The 13,350-nt window shown below is 36.2% G+C and overlaps 1 protein-coding gene across 2 annotated transcripts in view; it reads left to right on the top strand.

Annotated features, from left to right (window-relative positions):
* Nucleotides 1-143: 143 nt before the first annotated feature.
* CIP2A (cellular inhibitor of PP2A) overlaps nt 144-13,350 on the top strand; it is a 39,438-nt gene continuing 26,231 nt past the window's right edge. For both annotated transcript variants that reach the window (XM_082624282.1, XM_082624281.1), the window contains exons 1-9: nt 144-332; nt 5,110-5,257; nt 6,064-6,176; nt 7,031-7,125; nt 7,652-7,748; nt 8,964-9,086; nt 9,255-9,400; nt 9,774-9,849; nt 12,135-12,353. In XM_082624282.1, coding sequence (XP_082480408.1) covers nt 231-332; nt 5,110-5,257; nt 6,064-6,176; nt 7,031-7,125; nt 7,652-7,748; nt 8,964-9,086; nt 9,255-9,400; nt 9,774-9,849; nt 12,135-12,353 — 1,119 coding nt within the window. In that variant the 5' untranslated portion in view covers nt 144-230. The remainder of the gene's footprint in view (nt 333-5,109; nt 5,258-6,063; nt 6,177-7,030; nt 7,126-7,651; nt 7,749-8,963; nt 9,087-9,254; nt 9,401-9,773; nt 9,850-12,134; nt 12,354-13,350) is intronic.

Here is a 13,350-nt window from a genome sequence, read left to right on the forward strand (position 1 = left end):
CCTCGATCCCCACCTCACTCTCCCTCCACCACCACGCCCCTCCCCTCCCTCCCCTTCCTAGAAGGTTCCCTTCCCCAGGTTGCCCAGGGACTTCCGGAGCTCGACCGGAACCGGAAGCTTCTGGGAGCGAGTGGGCGGGGGCGGAAAATTTTTTAAAAAGCGCGGGGCAACCTGGAGGACCGAGCCGGCACGGTGGTGGTAGCTCCGAAGCGGGATTGTGGCGGGTCCCGATGGACAGCACTGCCTGCTTGAAGTCCTTGCTTCTGACCATTAGTCAGTATAAAGCAGTTAAGTCGGAAGCGAACGCCACCCAGCTTTTGCGGCACTTGGAGGTGAGGGCCTTCGGGGTGGCGGACGAGACGGGCTTCCTCGTAGCCTTCGTTCACTTGGTGGCCGGGATGTAGTGGTCTCAGCCTAGAAAACAAAGGACAGCTCGCTCCCTCCGCTGCCTTTTTGTATTGGTAAAGAAGGCTGAAGATTGTCAGCTTTGAGTTCCCACCCTCCTCTATCCCGCCCCAAGCCCCTCCGCGTTCAGCTGACTGCAGCAAGGGATGAGTAACTACTGATAGCCCTAGAAAGAGGGAGGTTGAGACAGAAGGTTGGGGGATTTAGGCCGTATTTGGAGTTGGTAGAGGAAAGAGCTAGAGCTGTTACCTTTTCCTTTGCTTCTTACGTTGGTTTTTCCATTGTAACAGAACCTTCTCAAAATGTACAGCAATTCTCGGAGGTGGAGGTCATGGGGAGTAACGATTAAAGCTTGATTTACCCCTGTCCCTAGGCAGTTTACAATCTGAACCTGTTGCTTACTGCTTTTATTTGAACTCATGTTGAACTCGGGCTTGAAAATTATTATTTAAACTTTCTCTGGATTAGAAAGCAATCTCCCTTACTAGTAATCACAGTTTTTCTTTACCAAAATTTATTGCTCAGTTTTTCAGACCTAAAATGCTGAATTGTCACTTTTTCTGTTAGTTCCCAGTGATTTGCATCTAGAGTGTACTTATCTTATGCTAAAAGTTATAATCACAGCTTTCTGTGATCCTATTTGTTTTTAGGCTCTTAAACTCCTGCTGTCATTTGTTATGCATTCAGGGAATTCCAACTAATAATGACCTCAGTTTAATAAAAAGTAATTAAACTCAATCAAAGCTTATTTTAATTCTCTGTCGCAGCTTCTGTTAACATAAAATTGAACATAATTTTAAATATATTATTTGTTTTATTAACCCTATGATAAAAGGCTAAATTACCAAAGGTTTGCAAAATACTACAGAGAAGGCAACAGTGAATGGCACAGCAACATCAGCCTTTGTTGTGACTGTAGTGCACTAACTGAATTTTCTCAAGCTTCACTGGTGCTCCTTTTCTTACCACTTCAGGAGCTTATCTCTTAACACTTTTCTTTTTTCATTCATTACCTCAACAAATCTCTACAAACCTAACAATGAAGGTGTTAGCTGTTAAATGCTAGGGCTTTGCTTCTCAATGAGGATAGAACAGTGCACTAGTGGACTCCAGAAGCCACAGAATAATCAGAGCTGTCAGTTTTAGTTAAGAATTTGGAGTTAAGAAATTTAGATTCTTATCTGAAACATTACCTCTCTTTGAGAGTAAACAGTTGTGTTGTGAATCTGAACAGGGTGTTACCATGAATTGAAAGAGATTTCAAAGAAATTTGTGGCTTGGAGCTTGGCTTCTTGGTACTGTGTTCCCAAAGTTTTCAAGAGGTTTACCAAAAATTCTTCTGCCATTTAATTGAGAGATAACATACATACATTACATAAAGTGCATTAATCTTAAGTGAAGAGCTTGATAGTTTTTTTTTAAACATAAGTGTACAATCAAGTAGCTACCACCTGTCGTGTGAGAACATTTCCAACACCTTATAAGTTTTTCAACTATCCCTAAAGTTTCAGATAAGTGGATTAATATGTACGTTTGTGTCTGGCTTCTTCCTCTCAATGTAATCTGTAAAAGTTATTCATGTGGCCCATGCGCCAGTATTTCATTCTTTTTTATTGCTATTTAGAATTCCATTGTACAGGGGTACCACAGTATATATATATATCCTGTTCATGAGCATCTGGGTTGTTTCTAGTTCTGGGTGGAATTATGAGTAACTCTGTTATAAACATTTTTACACATTTTTTTGTGGATGTTTGTATTCATTTCTCTTATATACCTCGTAGTGTAATTGCTGGGTGTTAGGGTAAGTTTATGTTCAGTTCTGGTTGAAACACCAGTTTTCCACAAGTTATACTGATGTATCCTCCCACCAGCAATATGTGAATTTTGCTGTCATTCATCCACACCACTCTTTGGTGCTCTCAGATTTTTAAATTTTAACTCTTGGGCTTCCCTGGTGGCGCAGTGGTTGAGAGTCCGCCTGCCGATGCAGGGGACACGGGTTCGTGCCCCGGTCCGGGAAGATCCCACAGGCCGCGCAGCGGCTGGTCCCGTGAGCCATGGCCACTGGGCCTGCGCGTCTGGAGCCTGTGCTCCGCGGCGGGAGAGGCCACAGCAGTGAGAGGCCTGCGTATCACAAAAAAAAAAAAAAAAAAAAAATTTAACTCTTGGTTGACAGTATTAATGGTGAATGTTTTTCATGAGACCTCATGAGAGCAACCTCATGAGAGCAACATCTGAGGATACAAAGGGTGATAGATGGTTATCATGTGAACGATTATTCACTCTGCTATCCTGCTGCGCTTCTGCTACACTATTTTTGTCTTCTTGCAGAACCTTAGCTTTGGATTTTTTTTATGATCAGCAGAGCTGAGCTGGTCTCATTTTTTTAAATATATAAATGTATTTATTTATTTATGGCTGTGTTGGGTCTTTGTTGCTGCATGCGGGCTTGGGCTACTCTTGATTGCAGTGTGTGGGCTTCCCATTGCGGTGGCTTCTCTTGTTGCGGAGCAGGGCTCTAGGCGTGCGGGCTGCAGTAGTTGTGGCACGCGAGCTCAGTAGTTAGTGGCTTGCGGGCTCTAGAGCGCAGGCTCAGTAGTTGTGGCACACGGGCTTAGTTGCTCCGTGGCATGTGGGATCTTCCTAGACCAGGGCTCGAACCTGTGTCCCCTGCATTGGCAGGCGGATTCCCAACCACTGCGCCACCAGGGAAGCCCTGGTCTCATTCTTGACGGTGTTTCACAGCACTAATCTTATGTAATGATTATGGAGCAGGGATTCAGGAACAGTGAATCCCAGTTATACCGCTGTCTATTATGTGTGCCTCAGTTTACTCATCTGTAAAACAATTAGTACAGGTTTATTATGAAGCTGAAAGGAATTAACATACATAATGTACCTAGAACAATAGCTAGGCCAGAGTAAGTGCCAGAGTATTAGTTATTACTGAAATAAGTCCTATTTGCATTAAAACATTGCATTCAGTGTGTATGAGTAAAGAGGAAAATATGCAAAGTGATTTTTTAAAATTTTACCTTATAATAAATAATTATTATATCTTAGAATACTTATGTTGTTGAAATACAGGTCCAGTCCTTAGGGAAATTGTATTTAAAGCAGAAGATGTCTTAATATTTTAGAGAGCTAACTGTATAAGCAGGCAAAAGGGCAATGCTCAGAAGGTTCCTTACCTCAAAATATTTACTATCAGTATCTAATTTCACCTTTGGACCTGTTTTTTCAGTCTGATAGACTTTTACTTTAATGTTAAAATACATACTCTGTGGGAACAGATATTCTGAAGATCTCTTATCAGCAAAGCTTTACAAGAAAAACTGACATCTGGGCGAGGGTATAAAAGGGATTAGAAAAGAAGGATAGAGGGATGTTAAAACAATTCTGGTTATAGTCTTTTTTAAAAAAGTCTTTTAAGAATAAAAACGTTTAGAACAGATTTAATCTAATCCTAAAGTAAATGATTGTTTTTTTATCTTTATAGAAAAGATTTGCTTAATAATGAATAATATTCATAAAGCATTTTGAAAGTAAGTGGCTGTCTGACAACTGTTCCCAGCCCTCATCCCAGCTTACCCTTTCGGGAGGTGGTGCTAGTAGGTGGTACGTTTATAGCGTTATGAGAGGAGTAAATAGTGAAATAACAAATAATAAATTGTTTTAATTCCTGACCTGCCTACTCAAAAAAATTTTTTTTAACTTCCTTCTTTGTGATCTCTAACTTCTGGGCTTAGGTACTATCTGGTAGGGAGCAGAAGGAATACTCACATAGTTAATCCCATGAATAAGCCTTTGGATTTAGCTGCTTTCCACTTTCCATTTGCCTCCCTCAAAGAAGATGGAATTCATTTATTCGGTAAATATATTGGTAGTAGAATGTTGATTTGTAGTCTATGCCTTCGTGGAGTGATCAGTGTAGTGGGGAGGATAAATATTGCTAAGTTGGCAAAAGCTTGCTGACTTAGCAAATAAAAGTGTAATGTACTATAGGATAGTATAACAGGCAAACCTAACCTAGTTAGTGGAAGAGAATTAGAGAAAGCTCAGGGGAAGAAACAAAATTGAGACTGGAATGATTACATTAGTTAGTGAGTGAAGGGATAGGTGATCTTCCATGCAGAGGGATCAACATGTATGACTTTTCTAGATTGGGAGTGTGGCAATGGCACTTTGGAAGAACTGGATTTTTATTTGAAATGGAGAAGTGAAAATTGCCAATTCTTAATTAACACATTTTTTCTTTTTTTAATATTTTCTTTTTTAAAAAATTATTTTGTGTCCCTCATGACTTTTAAAGAGGGCTCTTTTTTGTTCTGTTTTGTTAATTTATTTTTGGCTGCGTTGGGTCTTTGTTGCTGCGCACGGGCTTTCTCTAGTTGCGGTCAGCAGGAGCTACTCTTGGTTGCAGTACGCGGGCTTCTCATTGCAGTGGCTTCTCTTGTTGTGGAGCATGGGCTCTAGGCGCGCAGGCTTCAGTAGTTGTGGCACATGGGCTCAGTAGTTGTGGCTCGCGGGCTCTAGAGTGCAGGCTCAGTAGTTGTGGCACACGGGCTTAGTTGCTCTGCGTTATGTGGGGTCTTCCCAGACCAGGGCTCGAACCCATGTCCCCTGCCTTGGCAGGCAGATTCTTAACCACTGCGCCACCAGGAAAGCCCTAACTAACACATTTTAATGACTCTTTTCTAGGTAATTTCTGGACAGAAGCTCACCCGATTGTTTACATCAAATCAGATACTACCAAGTGAATGCTTAAGTTGCCTTGTAGAGCTACTTGAAGACCCAAACATAAGTGCTTCACTGATCTTAAGTATCATCAGTTTGCTATCTCAACTAGGTAATGTATTAGTTTCTCTTTTTTATTTTTTAGAAGATGTATGAATTTAGTATTTTTTTAAAGGGCAGATTTAGTTATAGAATCTTTTGGAGAATGATTCACATTCAAAAGATTTCTTCATTGCAGGACCTCTCAGAACTATTTTGTATTGTGGATCTCTTGAAAAGGGAAAATTATATGCAGACTTTCTTAAGATTATTGGAACAGAGAATCTGAAGCATATCAAGGGTTCAGTGGTCTACAGAAAAGAATGTACCTTGGGAAATGCGGGCCTATTTTTGAATTTTTTTTAAAAATGCATGTACATAATGTCAGTGTGAACTACAGCACTCTGGAAAGTCGTAGCTAGTGATCAAAACATCATCCTTTTTTGATAGACTACACTGAACTTAGAGCTAAGGCTAAAAATGCAAGTGTTACTTTTTCTATTTTTCCCTACCTTACCTTTAGTTTTAAAATTTTCATTCATTTGTTACTTTTTTCTAGATTTGTGTTTGGGGGTGGAGGGGAGATATTTCTCTGTGTGATTATAAAATTAATACATGCTTATTTAAAAAAAAAAAACCCAGTGATACAGAAGTGATAACATAGAGCAGCATGTCCAGTAGATGATGAAAATGTTCTATATCTGTGTTGTCCAATATAATAGCCACCATGGTTAAATTTCTTAATTGGAAGGTGTTTGTAAACAAAATAGCCATATCATATTTGATATTTTTATATAATGGTAAATTTAATAGGAAATAAATTTTAAATTATTATTTTTAAAAATGATCTATCTTGTGTCATTTTGTTTTAACTTACAGCTGTAGACAATGAAACCAGAGACTGTCTTCAGAATATGTACAGCCTGAATAGTGTGCTAGCAGGAGTGGTTTGTCGGAGCAGTACTTGCCACAATGATTCAGTGTTTTTGCAGGTATGCACACCCACACAGTACTTTCCACTTAATGCTTATTCTTCCTTCCTTATTTTCAGATCAAAATTGATAGTATCTATTGTAAACTGCTGGCTTACAGTGTACTATATGCTGGTATAATACCGCATGATTAGGCACAATTCTCACCATTAATAAATTTAAAAGCTGGTTGGTCACACATGTACTACTATTTAAGAGTTTCTAAAGAAGAGAATTTTATTCACATCTAGCACTATAATTTAAGAAATATCCAGATTATGACTATTTTGACAGGTTTATAAATACAGATGTCAGCATTTTGAGATGTAGGCTATTCATATTAAAATTGTAATTTGAGTTGGCACCTAGTCTCAATCTATTGAGGAAACATTCTACAAAAACTGAAGCTACAGATTTGGTATTATTTAGCATAGACTCAAAGCTCTTATACCCATAATATTTCTCAACCTAATATGCCATCAGTTGTAAGAAAAACACTGGAAGTTAAGCTGATATGCAATTTTAAAGATGGTAAAATAAGAAAAATATCTATCTTAGAATTGATAGAATATGTGTTTCAACTTGCATATAAGTTTAAGATGATTAAGTGAGCCAGGTTGATGACAAGATGCTGTTTGAGAGAGAATATATAGAAATGTGTGAATCAGGAGATGAACTCTAAGGTCTCATTACTTGTGTATGTTTAAGATCTCATCACTTGTATGTGAAGATAGAACCTTTTTAAGATATGGAAAAGTTCTTGCTCTAAACGCCTCCTAAAATGGTTACATTCTCAGAATATGCACAGTTCATTCTTGTGAGCTCACAAATGTGTTTTTATATGTTTATATTCACTGCTATTTTCTTATTCTCAGTGCATTCAGCTTCTGCAGAGGTTAACATATAACGTCAAAATTTTGCATTCTGGTGCCAATATAGATGAATTAATTACATTCCTGATTGATCATATGTGAGTATGCAACCAAACATGTAACCAAATAATCTACTGGTTTAACTAAAACCGTGTAATAGTTCTATTTTTCTTAAATAAGTTTTTCCAACTTTTTAAACTGAGTGAGGCTGATTCTTATTTATTCCTCTTAGATGATTTCAAGGATCAAATGGTGTAAAGCAGCTTTAATTTTTATAACAAAAATTTATGAAATGAATTGATTGAGACAGAAAAACTTATTGAAACTGAAAATTATGTTTATATTTAATCTTATTGACCGAAGAATATACTGATGAGATAGCACATGGTTACTCTGGCAATTATTTTTATTATTTGTATGCTGCAATTGGGTAGGATCATTTAGTTTCAAAACATGAAATAAATGGTCAGTACTATTCAAAGCTTGGCAGTCTTCACATGTTAATCAGATTTTTCTTTGCTTAGAAAAAGAAAGGAATTTAAATGTGTAAATGACTATTTAATTTTGAGTAATTTAGAAGGAACCTAATGTTTTTATCTTTTACTGTTTTTCTTAAAACAACAGTCAGTCTTCTGAAGATGAGTTGACAATGCCTTGTCTAGGATTATTGGCAAATCTTTGTCGGCACAATCTTTCTGTTCAAACGCACATAAAGACTTTGGTAAGAAGTTTATAAAATGTTTCTCTCTAGTTTTGTGGTGGCCTCTATGCTTAAAGAAAATTTTTTCCACCTTTTTCTTAAAAAAATTTTTACAAGAATTCTCCTGTGTTATCCAGCTGACCCATCAAAGTTAACAAAGAATCATATTGACATATAAATAACTTGACGTATTCCAGCCTTCATACATGTTTAATTAAGACAAGTTAAGAGTTAATAAAAATGTTAAATACTAAAAGTTTTTCTTCTCCGTAGCATCCCATTATTTGTCATATTGAATAATACAAGAAATGCTAAATTATTTTGTGCTGATAGAAGGGAGACATGGCGCTTCCCTGTTGGCACAGTGGTTGAGACTCCGCCTGCCAATTCAGGGGACACAGGTTCGAGCCCTGGTCTGGGAAGCTCCCACATGCTGCGGAGCAACTAAGCTCGTGCGCCACAACTACTGAGCCTGCACTCTAGAGCCCGCGAGCCACAACTACTGAAGCCCACGTGCCTAGAGCCTGTGCACCGCAATGAAGAGTAGCTCCTGCTCACAGCAACTAGAGAAAAAGCCCATGCGCGGCAACGAAGACCCAGTGCAGCCAAAAATAAGTAAATAAATAGCTAGATAAATAAATTTATTTAAAAAAAAGGGAGATACGCCAATGGCAGTTGCATTTACCGCACTCTTGTATTTCCACAAAAGCAATTACAGCTCTCCCAGAAAGATTTATGAGTAAGTGCCTAACATCACTACTAGTACTCATGATAAGTGAAGGCACTCAAGTGAGGTTAACTGAACCACTGTTAGAATATATTAAATCAGGAAAGTTCATTGATTCTTTAAGGTGCTTTGTGAACAGGTCCCTTGCTATGCAATATTCAGTACTACTTGTTGTAAATTAAATAATATCTCATTTGCTCATGTGCTCGATTTTTCTGACCTGGTCTTATTTTGTTGGTAGAGGTTATTCTGAGCCATGGAACTGTTTGAGGAAGGTAAACATTTGCTCATAAACCCATGACTACACACTGCTCTTCACTTAGATTGTACCTGTCTATACTACTGTAAGCAATATGTGAAAGTATCATCTTACTCCTTGAATGATCTCTTAAGTTGATAATGTTTAATAAAAGTTTACCTACTCTGTGTAAGATATACTTTCTAAAACAAAATGTAAGACTCATAATTTTTTAAATTCTAATTTATTTAAAAATTTTTTTCTTCCTCAGAATAATGTGAAATCTTTTTATCGAACTCTTATAAGCTTCCTGGCCCATAGTAGTTTAACTGTGGTTGTGTTTGCACTTTCAATATTATCCAGTTTGACATTAAACGAAGAGGTTGGGGAAAAGGTAAATTTTTTCTTTTCTTTTTTTTTTTTTTTTTTTTGCAATTTACGAAAGTAATTCTGAAGTTTATATTCTCTGATACTTTAAAAGTCATTGAGACTCTTTGTTGAGTTTTAGGATGGTCAACTTAAATTTTTTTGTATAATATACTTTTCCTGATTTGTTTTTAAGCTGTTCCATGCTCGAAACATTCATCAGACTTTTCAACTAATATTTAATATTCTCATAAATGGTGATGGCACACTAACTAGAAAGTATTCAGTTGATCTACTGATGGATCTTCTTAAGAATCCTAAAATTGCTGATTATCTTATCAGGTATGGTTCTCTGACAAATTTTAGGACTTTTTTTTTTAACCAAGATGTATTTGTAATAAACAAAACTGCCTTTTTAGATTTAGTAAACTTGGACTCTACTGATTCACAATAGACTAAAATCAAAATGTTTTCATGTGCTTTATTCCCATTCTTTTTGCTCTCCTGACTTGAAATGTAACAGTGTAACAAGGGTGTGTGTGTACGTTTCAGTCTTTGTCTTAGGTAAATAAGGTTGTGTCATCAAAATATACATATCTTGATTAATCGGTTTCAAAACCAGTTTTACATCTGAACAGTGTGATTTATATAGAAATCATTTTAATGTATCAATTTCATAATTATCACTTGATGTATATTTTTATTTTGAACCTAGGTATGAACACTTTTCTTCATGTCTTAATCAAGTATTAGGTCTTCTTAATGGAAAGGATCCTGATTCTTCTTCAAAGGTATATAAAAACACAGCTTTTTGTTTTAAGGTTTTTAAAAACTATAATGTGCAGAAAAATCTAAGTGCATAGATCTCTGAACCTTTACAAAATGAACACAGCCGTGTAACCAGTATCTAGAGCAAGAAACAGAACATTACTGATACTTTGGAACCCTCCTTGTATCTTCATAAACTGGCATAATCCCTTTGGGAAACTGTTTCACGGTGCCTGTTAAACACATGTACAACCTATGACACAGAGATTCCACTCCTAGCTATATAGCCAGTAGAGACATTTCACCAAAAGCCATGTAGAAAGTGTTAAATAGAAAATGAAAGTTTAAAACTGGTACTATTTACAGAGTGGGAAAAGATATCTACAATACATATATTGAACAAAGGACTCTTATCTAAAGTATATCATTTAAAAATTTGTACCTATAAGTGAGAAAAAACACTGAACCCAATAGATAACCTGAGCAAAAAAAAAAAACTTGAATTGGTCAATAAATATGAAATGGTTGCTCAACTTTATTAATCTTCAGGGAAATGCAAATTTAAATGGTAATACAATACCAATACATACCCACCAGATGGTTAAAATTAAAAATGTGGATAATATCAAGCATAGATGAGAATGTAAAAAATATAAAGAGGGTGTCACTGTACTCATGGGCCGAAAATTGGTACAGCCATTTATGAAAACGTATTATCTACTAACATAGGACATATACAACAATGACCCAGCAATTCCACTCTTAAATATTTACCCCAAAGAATCGAATACTTGTGTTCACCAAAAGACATGTACAAAACATAGCAGTACTGTTACCAATACCTAAGATTTGTAAACAACCTAAATGCCATCAACAGTGGAAGTAAACTGTGGTATATTTATACATTGGAATACTATAAGCAATGAGAATGTGTGAAATGCAGCTGCATGCGAAAGTGTGAATGAATCTCACTAAGATAATGCTAAGCTAAAGAAGCCAGATATAAGAGTATAAACTATAAGATTCTATTTATATATAAAGTTCCATGTGAGTTTTTAATATAAACTAGCAAGCCGATTGAAAAATTTATACAGAAATGCACAGATCCAAGAATAACTAAGATAAAATTAATCTCTGGTGTCAGAAATCTGATGTGGAGTAGTGGTTGGGGCATTGTCTGGGAGGGGACACAAGGGGACTCTGGAGTTTTAGTGGAATTCTCTTTCTTGACCTAGTTGCTAGTTATACAGGTGTATTCACTTTGAGGAAAACATCTAGCTTTGCAGTAGCAATTGATATGTTTACTTCCCTGTATGTTATACTTACAGGGAACGTGTAAATGAGAAAGTATTTGCTTATATGTGCAGAACGTATCTCTGGTAAGATAAGTAAGAAACTGGTAATATTGTCTGTTGCTTCCAGATAGTGTAGTTAAAGGTCAGGCTAGTACCTTTGACTTTGGAACCAAAAGAATGTATTATCTATTCAAAAACAAGTACTACAATTTATATTTAAAAGAGAATAAGTCAAAGAGTTTATCATATGTAATATAGTAAATGTTAATGGGCTGCATTCTGTTAAAAGCAGATACTATCAGGTTGATTAAAACACAAATCCCAATTATATGCCATTTACAAGAAACAGATGAAGAAAGGTAGAAAATAAGTGAGTAGGCAAAGAGGTACCAATATTTTTTTTAATGATAAGTTGGTAGTAAATGATATATGGTAGAATTTAACTTAACAGCTAGTAAACAAGTTGATGTGGGATGCTATGTAATGGAATAAGGTTCAGTTATGAAGCAAGGAAGAAATGAAGTAGAATAGGGAGGCAGGCTAAGGGGCTGATTGCCACACTGTGTAAACAATATGGAAGTAGCCATCCTTAAGCTTTTAAAGCTATGGGATGCCACTTTTAAATATTATCCTAAAGTATGCTTTATAGCAGTTCTTAAATCTTAGCATGATAGCAGGTATTCTTAATTACTAATTTTATTTTTTCATTTTTGAAGCAACATGTTTGTGCTGAAAAAAATCAAGTACTGTAGAAGGTATATAAGATTAGTTGAAGTTGCCCTTTCTTTGGCTCTCACAATCCTGTTATTAGAAGTAACTACCGTTAACAAATGTATTTGTAACCTTCTGGAACCTAGTGACACAGTTTGAAAAATAATACTCGGAAAAATTGGAAGCAACTTTTTATTTTATTTTCTTTAAAAATGTATATCATTTCCAGCTTCATTTTTTGGTTGCTTTGTGCATTCAAGTCTAATGAAATTGACATTTAATGAAGGCTTTATATTGCACAGGTTTTAGAATTACTTCTTGCGTTCTGTTCAGTGACTCAGCTGCGCCACGTGCTTACACAGATGATATTTGAACAACCTCCATCTGGCAGCACCATTCTGGGAAGCCGTTCTAAGTGTTTAGAACCTCCTGTAGCTCTACTTCGTTGGTCAAGCCAACCTTTGGATGGATCAGAAAACTGTTCTGTTTTAGCACTGGAGTTGTTCAAGGAAATATTTGAGGTACTAGAGTGATTAACAAATTGACTTTTCCACTTTTATGATTCTCAGTGAACAGTTTGTTTTGTAAAATGTTCATAATAAACTTCCAGTTGTTCATACACTTCAGGAAAGCTTCTCAATCACTAAACTCCCTACCATTCAGCTACTGAATTTCTTTTTTCTGGCAAGGTCACAAATATTAGCGAGAATTTTATTTGTTTTCTCACTAAATAGCATATATACTCCTTTCAGTATAATAAGTAAAGGTATTGACTAAGATTTGTATGGGTTGTTGGTGAATGACTGTGCTTCTTTCAGTAGTCACATTGTCTCTCCATCTCAGTAGATACTGTCTACTGTCTTTATGGAATGGATATATAGAACATTGGATTAAGTCAGTCAAATAGAGTGGAGCATGCCAGGTACTTAGGATATAGACAGAAATCCTTTCCATAGAGGCCTTTACATTCTGGTAGATTCTACTCTCTGGGTCATTTAGTATTCTGTACTATTCTCCCTGTTTTTATACCCATTCTGTCTACCCCAGTATCTTACTAGAATGTTCACCCTCTCATGACTGGATCCTGTGCACAAACCAAAATGTTTATGAGTGATTAAATATATTTGTTAAGGATTATGCACAAATTATTCTGTTTCATGTTGATCTTGACTGTTAACAGTTAGTTTTTGCATTTAAAAAGTGCTTTGAGATTCTTGATGGGAGTTATTTGTGGTTGTAAAGTATTAAGACCAGTGTCTGTTATTTAGTTATTGTAATTACATTTAGCAAATTCAGGATATTTGTTTTCAGTACATACTTTTAATTTAGAATAATTTTTAAATCACAGATACAGTCCACTTTAAAAAGTCTTGTTTGCATTCGATTAACCCAAAACCTTACTGTCCCATTTGAGAAAAAAGTCATCATAGCCCTCAAAACTGGATAAAAGGGTAGATTTTAAATAGGAGACACAGGTCAAAGAATTTTTGAAGTAATTACAGTTGACCCTTGAACAAC

The sequence above is a fragment of the Mesoplodon mirus genome (genome assembly GCF_964341445.2).
Source record: "Mesoplodon mirus genome assembly, chromosome: 6".
NCBI lineage: Eukaryota > Metazoa > Chordata > Mammalia > Artiodactyla > Ziphiidae > Mesoplodon > Mesoplodon mirus.